The 12,795-nt window shown below is 48.2% G+C and overlaps 4 protein-coding genes across 4 annotated transcripts; 2 read left to right on the forward strand and 2 right to left on the reverse strand.

The window, feature by feature from the left end:
- Nucleotides 1-229: 229 nt before the first annotated feature.
- Z517_03853 (uncharacterized protein) lies at nt 230-3,308 on the reverse strand (the record flags this gene model as incomplete). Its single annotated transcript, XM_013432957.1, has 2 exons — nt 230-3,057; nt 3,113-3,308. The coding sequence occupies 2 exons, from the start codon at nt 3,306-3,308 to the stop codon at nt 230-232; spliced, it is 3,024 nt and encodes a 1,007-aa protein (XP_013288411.1).
- Nucleotides 3,309-3,899: 591 nt separating this feature from the next.
- On the forward strand, nt 3,900-4,652 carry Z517_03854 (uncharacterized protein; the record flags this gene model as incomplete). Its single annotated transcript, XM_013432958.1, has 1 exon — nt 3,900-4,652. One exon carries the CDS (start codon nt 3,900-3,902, stop codon nt 4,650-4,652), a length of 753 nt encoding a protein of 250 aa, XP_013288412.1.
- Nucleotides 4,653-6,704: 2,052 nt separating this feature from the next.
- On the reverse strand, nt 6,705-8,998 carry Z517_03855 (uncharacterized protein; the record flags this gene model as incomplete). Its single annotated transcript, XM_013432959.1, has 3 exons — nt 6,705-8,252; nt 8,314-8,844; nt 8,891-8,998. 3 exons carry the CDS (start codon nt 8,996-8,998, stop codon nt 6,705-6,707), a joined length of 2,187 nt encoding a protein of 728 aa, XP_013288413.1.
- A 1,266-nt stretch (nt 8,999-10,264) lies between these two features.
- Z517_03856 (uncharacterized protein) lies at nt 10,265-11,770 on the forward strand (the record flags this gene model as incomplete). Its single annotated transcript, XM_013432960.1, has 4 exons — nt 10,265-10,413; nt 10,461-10,596; nt 10,642-10,764; nt 10,811-11,770. 4 exons carry the CDS (start codon nt 10,265-10,267, stop codon nt 11,768-11,770), a joined length of 1,368 nt encoding a protein of 455 aa, XP_013288414.1.
- Between the last annotated feature and the right edge of the window lie 1,025 nt (nt 11,771-12,795).

The following is a 12,795-nucleotide window of genomic DNA, read 5'->3' on the forward strand; positions in this document are numbered from 1 at the left end:
TGCTAAAAGGTAGAGTAATAGTATTCTTATTTTTCTTATTGTTTGGTCTGTCAATGGCTCAGGCATAGCAGATCACGTTGGTCAAGAAAGGCACAACGTGAACCAGTTTCCCGCGACCAGTGGTGCTATGGTTATTCTGCTACTGAATAGTTAAGTTATCGAGGCGATAAGGAGCAACATGCACCCTGCCGCCGCTCAAAGGCGGGTGCGGAGGTACCTATCTTACTTCTCATCTCGCCGGTAGAACCACCATTCGGACTCTTCTCTTTCCCTTGTCTCTTGCACCACTCCTCTCTTCCGAGCTCACCCGAACCTTTAGTTGCTGAAACAGCTCAACTGTGACCCCATCTTGTTCGTGGCCCTTCTCGAAGACCGTGAGCCGGTACGAGTCTCCGTCAAACTTACTTTCACGTTTGGAGGCCTCGGCGGAATTCAAGTGGAAATCCTCAAGTCGAACTAGTCCTTCGATGCCGAATTGCGGCACGAAGACCACCATACCGTTTTCAAACACTCGCATCACATACCCGTCGACATCGATGGCAGCTTTTGGTGATTTCTCAGCTCGTGCTTTGAGTGCCTGCCCGACGTAGTACTCGATACTGGCGCGGCCTGCTAGTTGAGCATTTCGATGGCGGAAATTGAGATTCTGACAGACTCGCTCCAACTTGCCCTTGTTTCGAAGGTCAAAGTCGACGACTTCGCTTCCTTGGCCATCATATCCAATTGCATACGCCAACTGACGGTGGACAAGCAGATCAGCATACCGGCGAATGGGGCTTGTAAAATGGGTGTAGATCTCACTAGCGAGACCATAATGTCGGTATTCGGGTTCTGCGTGTGATCCGCTGCAGAAGTATTCAGCCGACGTCATGCATCGTGTGGCCATGATTCGAATCAAGGTGTTGAAGAATGGATGCTTAGGATCAACACAAAGATCCAATGAATCTGCAAGTGCCCTTGAACTCGACACGTCCAGTTCAAACCCACGCATCTTCTTCAACTGCTCACTGAGGTCTGAAAAATTCGAGGCTGGGGGTATCGCATGTCGTCGCAGCAAAGCAGTTTGAGGGAAGACCGACTGGATCTTCCTTGCAACCGTGATGTTGGCAAGAAGCATAAATTCTTCGACCAGAGAGTTAGTGGCCAAACTCGCCTTGGCCTTCACATCGGCAAGAGAATCCGAAGATTCGCTGTCTGCTTCAATTCTGACTTCAGGGCTGGACAGGTTCAACGCTCCAGCGTCCATCCTCTTCTGACGAAGCTTTTGGGAGAGCGACAACAAGACCCGCATGCCTTGGGTCAGCTCATCCGTTGCACTTGGGTCGTCAATGCGTTTCTGAGCTTGTTCATAGGAGAAGCCCTCCTTGGACAAAATCACAGATTTGGTGAATGAAGATGTTACCACCTCGGCATCTGGTGTGATCTCCCATATGGTGGAGAATGCGTATCTTTCCACATGGGGTTTCAGAGAGCACAGATCCGTCCCGAGCAACATAGGCAACATATCAATCCTCTTATCGACCAGGTAGACGGTTGTACCCCGAGCGGAAGCCTCAGCGTCCATCGCATTATTAGGTTTGACAAAATGGGAAACATCTGCAATATGAACGCCCACTTCAAAGTTTCCATTCGAAAGCTTTCTTGCATGGAGGGCGTCATCGATGTCCTGACATCCAGGAGGGTCGATCGAGCACACAAATAGATGTCGGAGATCTTGACGACCCTGCCAGCCGGGATCTGACAAAGCAGACGGGACCTTCCAGGAGTGGCCCTCTGTAGGCAGACAGTCCAAAACCGTCTTTGGAAATGGTCGGTACTGGACGTCATACTCGAGAAGCAACGCCTCAGTCTCGGCATCCTTGGTCTCTAGTTCTCCGAGGGAGCGAATATAGTGCCCAATTGGATACCTGCTGTCTCGATCCCATGAATCAATCGTTGCAAGAATCCGCTTGCCTATCAACTCATCGACCTGACGTGTTCGAATTCGAATTTTAGGAATGCGCTTGTCCATTGGAATCAAAAAGACGGTGGTCTGTCTGTTTCCAGATGTGCCACCAGACGCCGTGTCGATGGTTCCAACCAGCTGTCTCCAATTTCTTTTGACAACTCCGACTACTTTACAGGTTGGTTGAGCCTTTGTCTCTGCACCAGCAATGTGTGCACGGCGAACCTCTTCCTGGAGGGCACGTCTCTCATTCTCCGTAACCACGGTCTCCTCTTGTTCCTCGTCGTCCGGATTGTCATTTTCATTGATCGTTTCCTCGTCAAGGATTTGAGTCGAAGGGGCTTTCCATTGGTATTTTGGCAGAATCTCAACCACGACGACATCGCCAGATATAGATCGATTACTGCTCTCCCTTCCAAGAACCAGTAATGGCTTGTCAAATGCGGGGACTTTCACTGTTCCTTCCAAGTAGTTGTAAGGAGAAACATTGAAGACCCCTTGATGTAAAGTTCCAGCCTTGATTCCTGTCATCGTCCTTGACATGGAGTAATACTCTGGATAGAAGAGCTGCCCCTGGGCAGCACGGACTTCTTGAGCATCGGCACCTTGGCTAACCATGTCGAGTAATCGATCGGCATCATCTAAACCCTCGACATATTCCCGGAGTGATAGGGCTGTCACATTCCCTGCTTGTGCCTTTCTTCTATTCTCCTGATCATTGGTGAGGACGACGATTGTTGGGGCTTTCTTGGTCACTTTCGATAGATGGTCAGTGTACCATTGCGCCGCTCTTCTCACAGCACGATCGTTCCGGTCATTGATAGACTCGCCACTCTCACGTCGTATCGCGGTCTCCAGACGGAACTCGTTGAAGAAAAGATAGAAACGTTTGTCATCACTTTGGACCAACGCCATCAACCTGTTGTAAAGAGGAAGACTCCTATTCTTCAACTCTTCCAGAACCGTCTGCAATACAATGACGTCGTGAAAGTGAGCTGGTGCTTCAAGGAGGTCCATTGCGCTGAGCAAGACATTGGTATCGGGAACCAGGTAGTGGCCGCGGGTAAAGGTTTTGGTGCCGGTGGGTCGCTTCGATAGGACAAACTTGGGGACTGATGTTCCTGTCAGTACATGAAGGTTGTATCATGTAGGAAGATGAGCACATACCAACTCCATTGGCGTTGGGCGCGGCGGTGGAAGCGCAATCAGTACACAATTGCGACGAACAGGGAATGTCTGTTCTCAGATACTGTTCTCTCACGACTTTCTGGACTCGACCGCTCTTGGTCGACCGAATAAAGACTTTGCTGGAAATATTGCCAGCATTTGGATCGGCGGCGAGGCTTCGCTTGAGACTTTTCATCTCGGCTGCCTCGTGTCCGCGAACGCTAGAAATGAAGGGCGAAGGAAGGGTGCGAGCTCGAAATACCGAAGGCTACTTGAAATTGTCAAAAGTTCCCCCCCACATCCTTGTGTGAAGATTGCGCTATTGCACTGAACACTCCACAGAATACAGAATGTCTCCTACGGCGAGTTTTTCAAGCTCCGTTTGCGAACTCAGGCAAATCCACCTCGAAAGGGAAGGGGATCATTAATTCCATCCCGCCGGCTCCCCGCGCAGTGCTACTGGTTTACGGAGACGGTACTTCGGACCTGATCCCAAATGGCACTGCGTTTGTCCGACATTATGGATCTTCTTTGCTTGCTTGAGTTCTTGGAGTTTCTGGGCCGCATGCTTTGCCATCGTGAGGCCTGTCTTCATCATGGGATACGATCCACTCGATTCCCTCATTGGAGGCCGCTGTAGCTGAAAATCCTACCGCGAAGGAATTGGTATCCTTTCCTCCATCCCCTTTCACTACCTTAGAGGCCCTGTCTCTGTCTCGATCCTGATAACTAGAGGAAGCTTTGTCTACAGCAGGTCATGAAACGATAGTGGGAGACAAACACCATCATGTCTGAGAAACCACCATACATTGTCCCACCTACAGCCGACTCTACTTCTACCGCCCGTCCTGCAACGTTCATCTTTCTCCACGGTTATGGGGACGACGCCGAAGGCCTCCCATTGGGTCTTGCCCAACAGTTTCAGTTCTACAACAAGATGCAGTACTTGAAATGGGTCCTTCCGAATGCGCCGCACAACCACGAAGCCATGGCTCGAGCATGGTACATCCCCAAAGCCCTGCCCAATGCGCTGAAGCCTCGCGTCCCCGGCCATGAAGACGTGGAGGATGCCCTAGACGACGAGGCTGGAATTATGAAGAGCGTGGATATGATTGACCGACTTGTCGAGCAAGAGATCAAGGGTGGCACACCTCCAGAGAGGATTGTCGTCGGTGGATTCAGTCAGGGTTGCGCAGTGAGCCTGGTCTGGGGTTTGACGGGAAGACTCAAGGACAAAGTCGCCGGAATGCTCTGCTTGTCTGGGTATTTGCCCCTACGGGACCGAATAGCGGAGCTGAGAAATGAGCGAAAGAACAAGGACGAAAATGACAACAAGGACAACAAAAAATGGTTTTACGTCCACGGGACAATGGACATGTTGGTCCCTTCAAAATTCTTCGTGCAAGGTAAGGAAGAACTGGTCAAATGGGTTGGTAAGGACAATGTCGAGGAGCATTTATACCAGGGCATGGGACATTCCACTAGTTCGGCCGAGTTGAGAGATATGCTGGCATTTTTTGAAAAGGTCATTCCAGAGTGATAGGCATCGTGATCTGCCGATCGACTGGTCCGGTTGTCACACAAAAAACCGCGTGAGAATATTTCAGCAAGCATGGGTACTGAGCTGTGTGAGGTTGTAGCATAAAAGATCGACTTCTGGAAGTAGACGAGTCCAGCTCTTTGCGCGACCCCATAAACCCCTTCAACCGTGGCTGATTATTGATCCTCTGATCGTAACCTCCTCAGATCTCTCCTAAATATTGATTTGGCTCCGATCCTAGCGTCCTTGATATAACGTCACGTTGTACCACTTCTTCAACGTGGGCAACTCTACCAAATGCAAGCAGTTTCGTTAGCAAATGTCTTTCCTTCACTGCTGAAATTTCGATGACCATGCGCCCTCTGCTAAAGATGGACGACTGACTTTGATCTATCCATATCAAGCAGATTATGAGGCGATGGCTGCCTTTCTAGCGCCAGTCCTTCTTGCAGCAACGTTCTCGAGACTATTTCCACCCGCCCGAGTGTCTCTAACCCAGGGAAAAGTCAAGGGACAGAAAAGCTAGCATCCTACACATCCCGCTAGGTGTGGCAAAACTTCCGTAACAGAATGGTGGCATAAAAAGAGAGACAGGGAAGAAAGAGCAGAAGGAAGACGTACCGCTCCACAAGATCCACAAGTCTTGCTCCCCGAAGATATTGACGCTCCACATTTGGGACAACCTGAGTGAGACATAGTGTAGCTTCTGAGAAGTGAGGTGTAGTCCTGAGACAAGAAGTAATGGCCTCTGAGATAGATGGGTCAATAATGTGCAGTGGACGTGACCAAGGGTGAAGTGAAGTTTGATTTGAGGGGGGGTTCAATTCTCGAGTCTGACTGTTTTTATATTAGCTGATAGATGCCCCTCCATTAGTATCATCGCTTACTGTCGGACCGCCTTGTACCGTACTCAACAATACATGGTAACCGCTACAGCCTACCAGTAGAATTAATCTGTCATGGTCAAAAGCCTAAGCTCACCATGTGCTTATATAATTAAGAGTGCATCAATGTGTAGAAGATGTATGACTCCCTGGTGTATGGCGATGCTAATATTAGTGAACTGCTCTGTCTTTTAATCTTTTAACCTTGTCCTATTGGGCCCAATGGGTTGTATTAATGTGGTGAAAGACGTAACAGCGGGCTTTCTAGTTAAGCAGTACGGAGTACCACTTTCCACCTTTTGCGGGGAAGGTCGTACATAACTCCATTACCTATGCTCGTACTAAGTAGATATCGACCGTTATGGTGAATGATAGGCGAGAAAAGCCGGACCCAGTCTTCTCCCGAGCGGAGTGGCTGCTTTACACAATAACTCACCAGTTGGTAGCGCTGCTATATTACTTCCTACTCGAGTTACTGGTGATTCTCTAGTACTATGTGCAGGTATTGATCATAACACCCTAGTGTTCTCGGTTACCGGGCTCAACCTCTTAGCCGTTTCCGAAGCTGTACAAGTCGTTACTGGAGAGAATAAGTTTCCCGAGATGCGCCGTTTGTTACGCAAATACAATCCTTGTTCGGGTGTTATTCTTCATGGCCTCGGAGGGATTAGAAAAACTTAGCTAGCTGTTAAATACATTATACAGCATAGGGAGAAATACACACACACACACACACACACACACAATTTATGACGCCCGGCAGCTAAGCTGAAAGGGTAACTAAAGCTATTCTATTGATGAGAGATATACAGTACATGCTCCTTAAACTGACGAGAGATCAACACAGAATCGGAAAAAAGTCCGAAACGAAGATAAGATTTCAAAGAGAGCGAGGAAGAGAGAAGCACTAGAGTGGTCGAGTGAAGGCGCGGTCAACCATTGAAGAATTTTGCAGAGCAGATCTACCAGCTTCAATTCTTTACATCATGACAATGGAGGATTTCAACTTCTATCAACTCCTTGAATTTACATCACTAATTGTGATCCAGCGTGGCACCCAGGGGCCTTCAGAATTCCGTCCCCAGTGAAGCAGGAAATCCGGGCAGAATACCCTAATAGTGGGGACAGAATTCTGTTTCCCCCTGGGTGCATGGTTCTGTTCGTTAACTCATGCAGAGTCCTCTGGACTTAGTCCTTTGACGTCCGACCTTATCTCCTTTTGTTCCATTGGTCCTTGACCTCCTATGGCATTCTCTGAAGATCGAGAATGCTTGGATTCGCCAGCGACCACGCCATCAACCGTCTTCCTTCGACTGGATATCTCAACGAAGAACTCACGCCAGAATGTTCGAGTCTCCCATATGGGTAGAACTCCACAGATCCCAAGGGCACAAAACACCCAGATGAAGCTGACAGCGACATAGAATGTAAAGAACCCTTTAGTGTAGATGTAATGACTCAAGAACATCGGAATCGGAATGATGAAGTCCATGCTGACTGAAAGAACTGTAGCGAGTATCAGAGCCATATAGTAAGTGCGTTGGAGTGATTTCGGGTTGTCAAGGAATGCAGCATCTTCGGCTTCTTCTTTCTCTTCGTCAATGACAGTCGGAAGTTCGGCGTTGTGATTTGGATTTGACGGCTCGTCCTTTGGTGCTTCACTTGTTTTCGTTTCAGGGATTCCAGTTGCAGCATCATCAGTCATCATGTCTTGGACGTTTTGTGCCGGTACGACATTGCCATACAGAGATGTTTTGGCATTGATATCACGTGTGATTGCCCAGTCAAAATCATCCGGTTTGACCCAGGATACTACACATGTAACAATGAGGCCGGTGAGGACTCCTGCCATGTTGCCTGCAAGGGTCGGATATGAGCCTCCAGTACTAGCAACGCTGAGCTCTCCATAATGGACTTTTGCTTCAACCAGCCACGCAGTCAGTCCAGCTGTAAGACCGCAAAGAGCGCCAGCGATGGCTCCAGCGCGAGTTTGGCCTTTCCATGTCACGGCAAATGCAGCAGGGAAGACTGCACCGCCAATGAGCAGTCCCATGACAAGGAAAAGCCATCCAAGGTCGATGCCAATAGCGTTCCAGATACAGGCAAATGCTGCCATGACCAGGCCAAAGAAGCAGATCATCACATGCGACACGAAGATGAGATCTTTGGGGGTGGCATTCGGCTTGATATACACCTTGTAGACATCAAACGTCAGAATTGATGATGTGGCAATCAGTTCCGAGGATGATGAGGATGTTACGGCCATGAACAGTGTGATAAGCAGACCAACAGCACCGTGCTTCCCGAGTAAAGCTGCAGCGCCGAAGGGAGCGGACAGTCCAGACGATATCTGAGATGAAGTCATCTTGTGTGGATAGGTAGGATAGGCTGGGTTGTCCGTGAGAGCCACTGCAGCAAGACCAAGAGTCGTGGCAAACCCAAACGGAATTGCATACCAAGCGAAACCACCCATGATGTAGCCTCGGACCGCGGTAGTTGGACGGCTGGCGATAGCCCTTTGCCAGTAGCCTTGATCGAGAAAAACTGTACCCATGCCGGAGCAGAGCTGTATAACTCCGAATATCAAGCCATAGTTTGATTTCAGGGTGAGATATGATCCATTCTGGTTTCCTGCAACGGGTCGTACGTTTCCTGCATGAACGAGCAGGTCATACATCTTCCCAGGCGAGCCGATCAGATCATTAGAAGTATATACCTACCAATCCTCGTCAGCTTGATCTAGAGTCTGCTAAAGGAGGGGGGGGGGGGGGACTCACGCTGAACATAAAGTATAAGATGACGACCATAACAATGATTGTATGAGAATAGTCGCAAAGGAATGTTGCTCGAAGTCCACCGAGGACAACATACACACATACTCCAAGAGGAATGAGAAAGACAGCTGCATAGACATTCATTCCTGTCAAGGAAGTGACAACTGCACTTCCTCCCAACAGTAATTGTGATGCCACAAGGATGTTGGTCATCAATGCAAAACAGATGAAGATTATATGGGTAAGCTTTCCGTATCGATAGTATATAATCTCCAGGAATGTGTGACAACGTGGCGCGTTTTGTTTCAACTTGCATGCGAGTACCGAAAACATGAAGATTTGCACTGTTGCCCCTGCTGCATACCAGAAAGGGCCAGAGACCCCATATTCGTAGGTGACAGTACTGGACTGAAGTAATGTGGCCGCCCAGGTCCAAGCGGAAACTACTCCACTGGCAATGAGTCCAGGTTTGACACTTCGACTGGCTGTGTTGAATTCTTCGCTCATCTTGGTGGAATATTTGGTGTACCGGTTCTGCAGATACTTAGTATAAGATCAGCGTCAAAACTGTTTTACGTACCTGAAGGTATGAGACACCTGCCATAACGAAGGCAAAGAAGAATCCAATTCCGATGACGACTCCATATCCGGCACTTTGCGGAAGGATGGGTTGGATAGCGCTGGACATAGTGATAGATACTGAGTAGTCAGTCTGGACGAGGTTTGATTTCAAAATGCAATGAATCAAGTCGAAGAAGACTTATATGGAGCATTCTGATACATAATCACATGACGAAAATAGTTCCTGGAATAACAATAGTATGGAGCCTCGACAATGATAAGTAACTCCCTGATAATTCGCTGGCTTGAAAGAGGATATCAGTCTCAGGTGCTACTCCATGATGCTATCAGGCCGCGGGTGGCACAAAGGTGAAAGCCTTTGACACTTATCTCCGCATGGGGGACGTAAAATCAGATTGATGGTGCCTTATCATGTCTGTTGGAAACATCTTTGAAGAGAATGAGAACGTCTTCTTCATGTGCCCTACTGAATGCCCTGCTGATCCCTTGAGAGCTAAGTAGATTGTAGTACGGCTGACTCAGTTGTTCGTCAATATGGTAGCTGACACCGAGCAGGCGTTATCTCTTCGATAGCGAGACTGATTATGGTGCAAATGTTCTCATAGGAAAATTGTAAAGATATTGAGGCCGCTGATCATTCCGGATTGCTGAACGGGTAGGGCACCACGAGCTCCCATAATGAATAGCCAATGGCCGTTACTAGATCCAGATTCTAGGATGATGCAGGCTATGAGATCCACTCGGAGAGAAGTCATATCGCGCTATGTTGTTTCGTTGCCTGAGATGTTTCTTACATGGGGAACAAGGTGTAATCAAGTGGAGGTAAATGACCTTAACCCTAAGTGGCTAAACTTGAACCTAAATCCACCTGTTGAGATTAGGTCAGGCCTATGGCGCGCAGATCATCAGCCATCATTGGATACTACGCCTACATATTTTGCAGATCTTCCGAAAGCCTATTATACAGCCCAGAAAGGTAACGGATATACGCGAGCCCCCTGCTCCATCAGACCCTCTTATGAAAACGGATAAGGCATGTCTATTGGCTTCTCACTTTCCACCTCTAGGAAATCTAGCTCACCGTAGTAGCGCCCAGCTCCGAGTGATTCCTTCTTTGAGCAGGAGGGCCTGAAACACCTAAGCTGGGGCTCTTGTGGAGCTCTATCGTGGGGATTGAACGATAAGAGAGATAAGGCCAACAGATTGAAGTAAGTTATACGCGACTGAATAGGTCTGAAGGCATCCAGGAATGTAAGGTCGGCTATAGAGCTGCCTATTGTCTGAAATAAAGGACAGTGAACTTGTCTAGTCGCAAGGACACTCTGGCCGATTGTCACTCTCAGCTCGCCTTCGCAGCCCTACTTCATCCAAGATGTTCAGCCATACAATCACCTACTCACTCCGTAGAGCTTATACTATCAAGAAGGTTTCTTCATTGACCCTGACTGGCTCTCGCCTATATGCGACCGTCAAACCTTCCCCTCTGGCAGACAAGCTCTCCGTCAACAGCGATCGATTATGGTAAGATAGAAGAGATGCAAAAGGAACCTGACTGACACAGCTACCAGGCGCGACATTCACTACACCGCTCAGTGGAGTGCACCCTCTCCGGGCGGTGTTACTCGACTTTGTGCGGATGAGAATGACAAGAAGGTCCGCGACTGGTTCAAAGATCAACTTATTGAACTTGGAGCCGATTACAAAGTTAGTGTTCATGATTTCGAAATGGGTTTGGCTTACAGAAATCAGGTCAATGCTACCGGTACTCAATTCGGGGTTTTCGATGGAGAGGACAACAGCATCCCCCCTATCGCTATGGGAAGTCATTTGGACACAGTCGCAACGGGTGGAAGATTTGATGGTCCTCTTGGAGTAAGACATCCCAGTCCATCTACTCCGAGTCTCTAACATCTATCAGGTTCTCGGAGCCTTGGAAGTTATTCGAAGCTTCAAGGAGCAGGGTATCAAGACCAGAGCTCCGATAGTTCTCATCAACTGGACGAACGAAGAAGGAGCACGATTCTTTCCTTTGCTTGGATCATCTATCGTCTATGCCGGTCGCTCCACTGTGGAACAAGCCCATGCAGCAGCCTCGAACGACGCATCGGAATTGACCATGGGCAGCGAATTGAAGAAGATTGGTTACATCGGTGATGGACCAAATACATTCCAAGAGTTCCCCATCTCAGCGCACTTTGAAATCCACTGCGAACAGTCCACAGACCTGGAGAAGGCGGGTAAGCCTGTTGGATGGGTTGAAGGTTGGCAGGGAATGACTTGGTACGATGTCGTCTTCCACGGAGAAAATGGCCATGCCAATACCTACCCCATGTATGGTAGGCGAGACGCTCTGACCGGTGCAGCCAAACTCATTTGTGAGCTGGAAAAGCTCGCATATGAAAAGAATGGTGCCAGTACCGTGACTGGCATTCATAGCCGTCCATGGGGAGCTTGTAACATCCAGTCGAAGACGAAGATCACATTTTGCTTGATGCATAAAGAAGCTGAGGGATTGGAAGCCATGGGAACGTCCATCATGGAACGGGTGAAAAGTATTGCTTCCCTGCACGGGCTCGAAGTTGAAACCGATCGAACCGTGCATCTCTTGCCCGGCAACTTCTGGCCTGAAGCAATTGATTGCGTCAGACTTGCGTGCGGTGACAAGGGCATTGCTTCTCGAACTGGAACAGGCCATGACTCAACGATGACAACATTACTATGTCCAACTGCCATGGTATTTGCCCGGGCTAAAGATGGTATCAGCCACTCTCCAAAGGAATGGACGTCTCAAGAGGACTGTGCGGAAAGCGCGCTGGTTCTCGGGAAGTCGGTACTTAATTTCGACAGTTACCTTAAGGAAAAGGCTCTGGAGAAGTAAGGAACAAATGAAGACTGCGGACATTATGCCAATATAGTGTTAGAGCTACTATCACAGACAATCACCTAAGGAGCTATACACTCCCTACCTAATTCAGGAGGGAAGTGTAGGTGGGACTACGTAAGTGTACAAACGATAATACTATAGGGAAAAAACGGCCTAGGGATGTCAGGTTAGGGCCAGAAATTTCCCCGAAATAACCGGATAGGAGGGAACCTCCGGTCCGTAGTAGCTTACTTACTACGATAAGAAGCGTCCCCTAGGGGATAGACCTCTTAGGGTAAGTCCTATCTCTCGGACTACGAGATACTATCTAAGAGTTCTAGCTAAAGCGTCCCCTAGAGGATAGATACTATCTAAGAGCTCTAGCTAAAGCGTCCCCTAGGGGATAGACCTCTTATAGGTTAAGTCTAATCTCTCGGACTATAAGATACCGTCTAAGAGTTCTAGCTAAAGCGTCCTCTAGAGGATAGACCTCTTATAGGTTAAGTACTATCTCTTAGACTACGAGACGATAGTCCGGAAGATTTAGCTAAAGCGTCCTCTAGAAGATAGAATAATTAGGCTTTATAAATTAACTTTAGTTCTCCTTCTTACCTTCTTCTCCCTCTCTTTTCTACCTTCCCTCTCCTTAACTACTTATTAATACTATCCTTATTATTTATCTAGAGTTAGTATAAAGCGTAAAGGAGATATTATTATTACTTACTATTAACTATTAAAGCGTTAACGTCCTACTATACTTAACTAGCCCTATCCGAGAGGACCCGGGAACGTCGTAGGATTCCTCGCGAGGCTGGGTAAGGCTAGCTAATCCGGCGGCGCGGTCGTACTAAGGTATCGCTATATTCCGTCGCTATATTCTTTCGACTTACTAATTCCGCCATCGCGGTAATAGAAGTAAAATCGGTACTAATATACTTATCTCGTCGCGGCCGATCGATCGGCGTATATTATATAGTAGTAGTATATCGCGTAGTAGAACGGTAAAGTTATTAGGGTAAGCTCTCTCCTACTAGGTAGTG

Source organism: Fonsecaea pedrosoi, assembly GCF_000835455.1.
Source record: "Fonsecaea pedrosoi CBS 271.37 unplaced genomic scaffold supercont1.2, whole genome shotgun sequence".
NCBI lineage: Eukaryota > Fungi > Ascomycota > Eurotiomycetes > Chaetothyriales > Herpotrichiellaceae > Fonsecaea > Fonsecaea pedrosoi.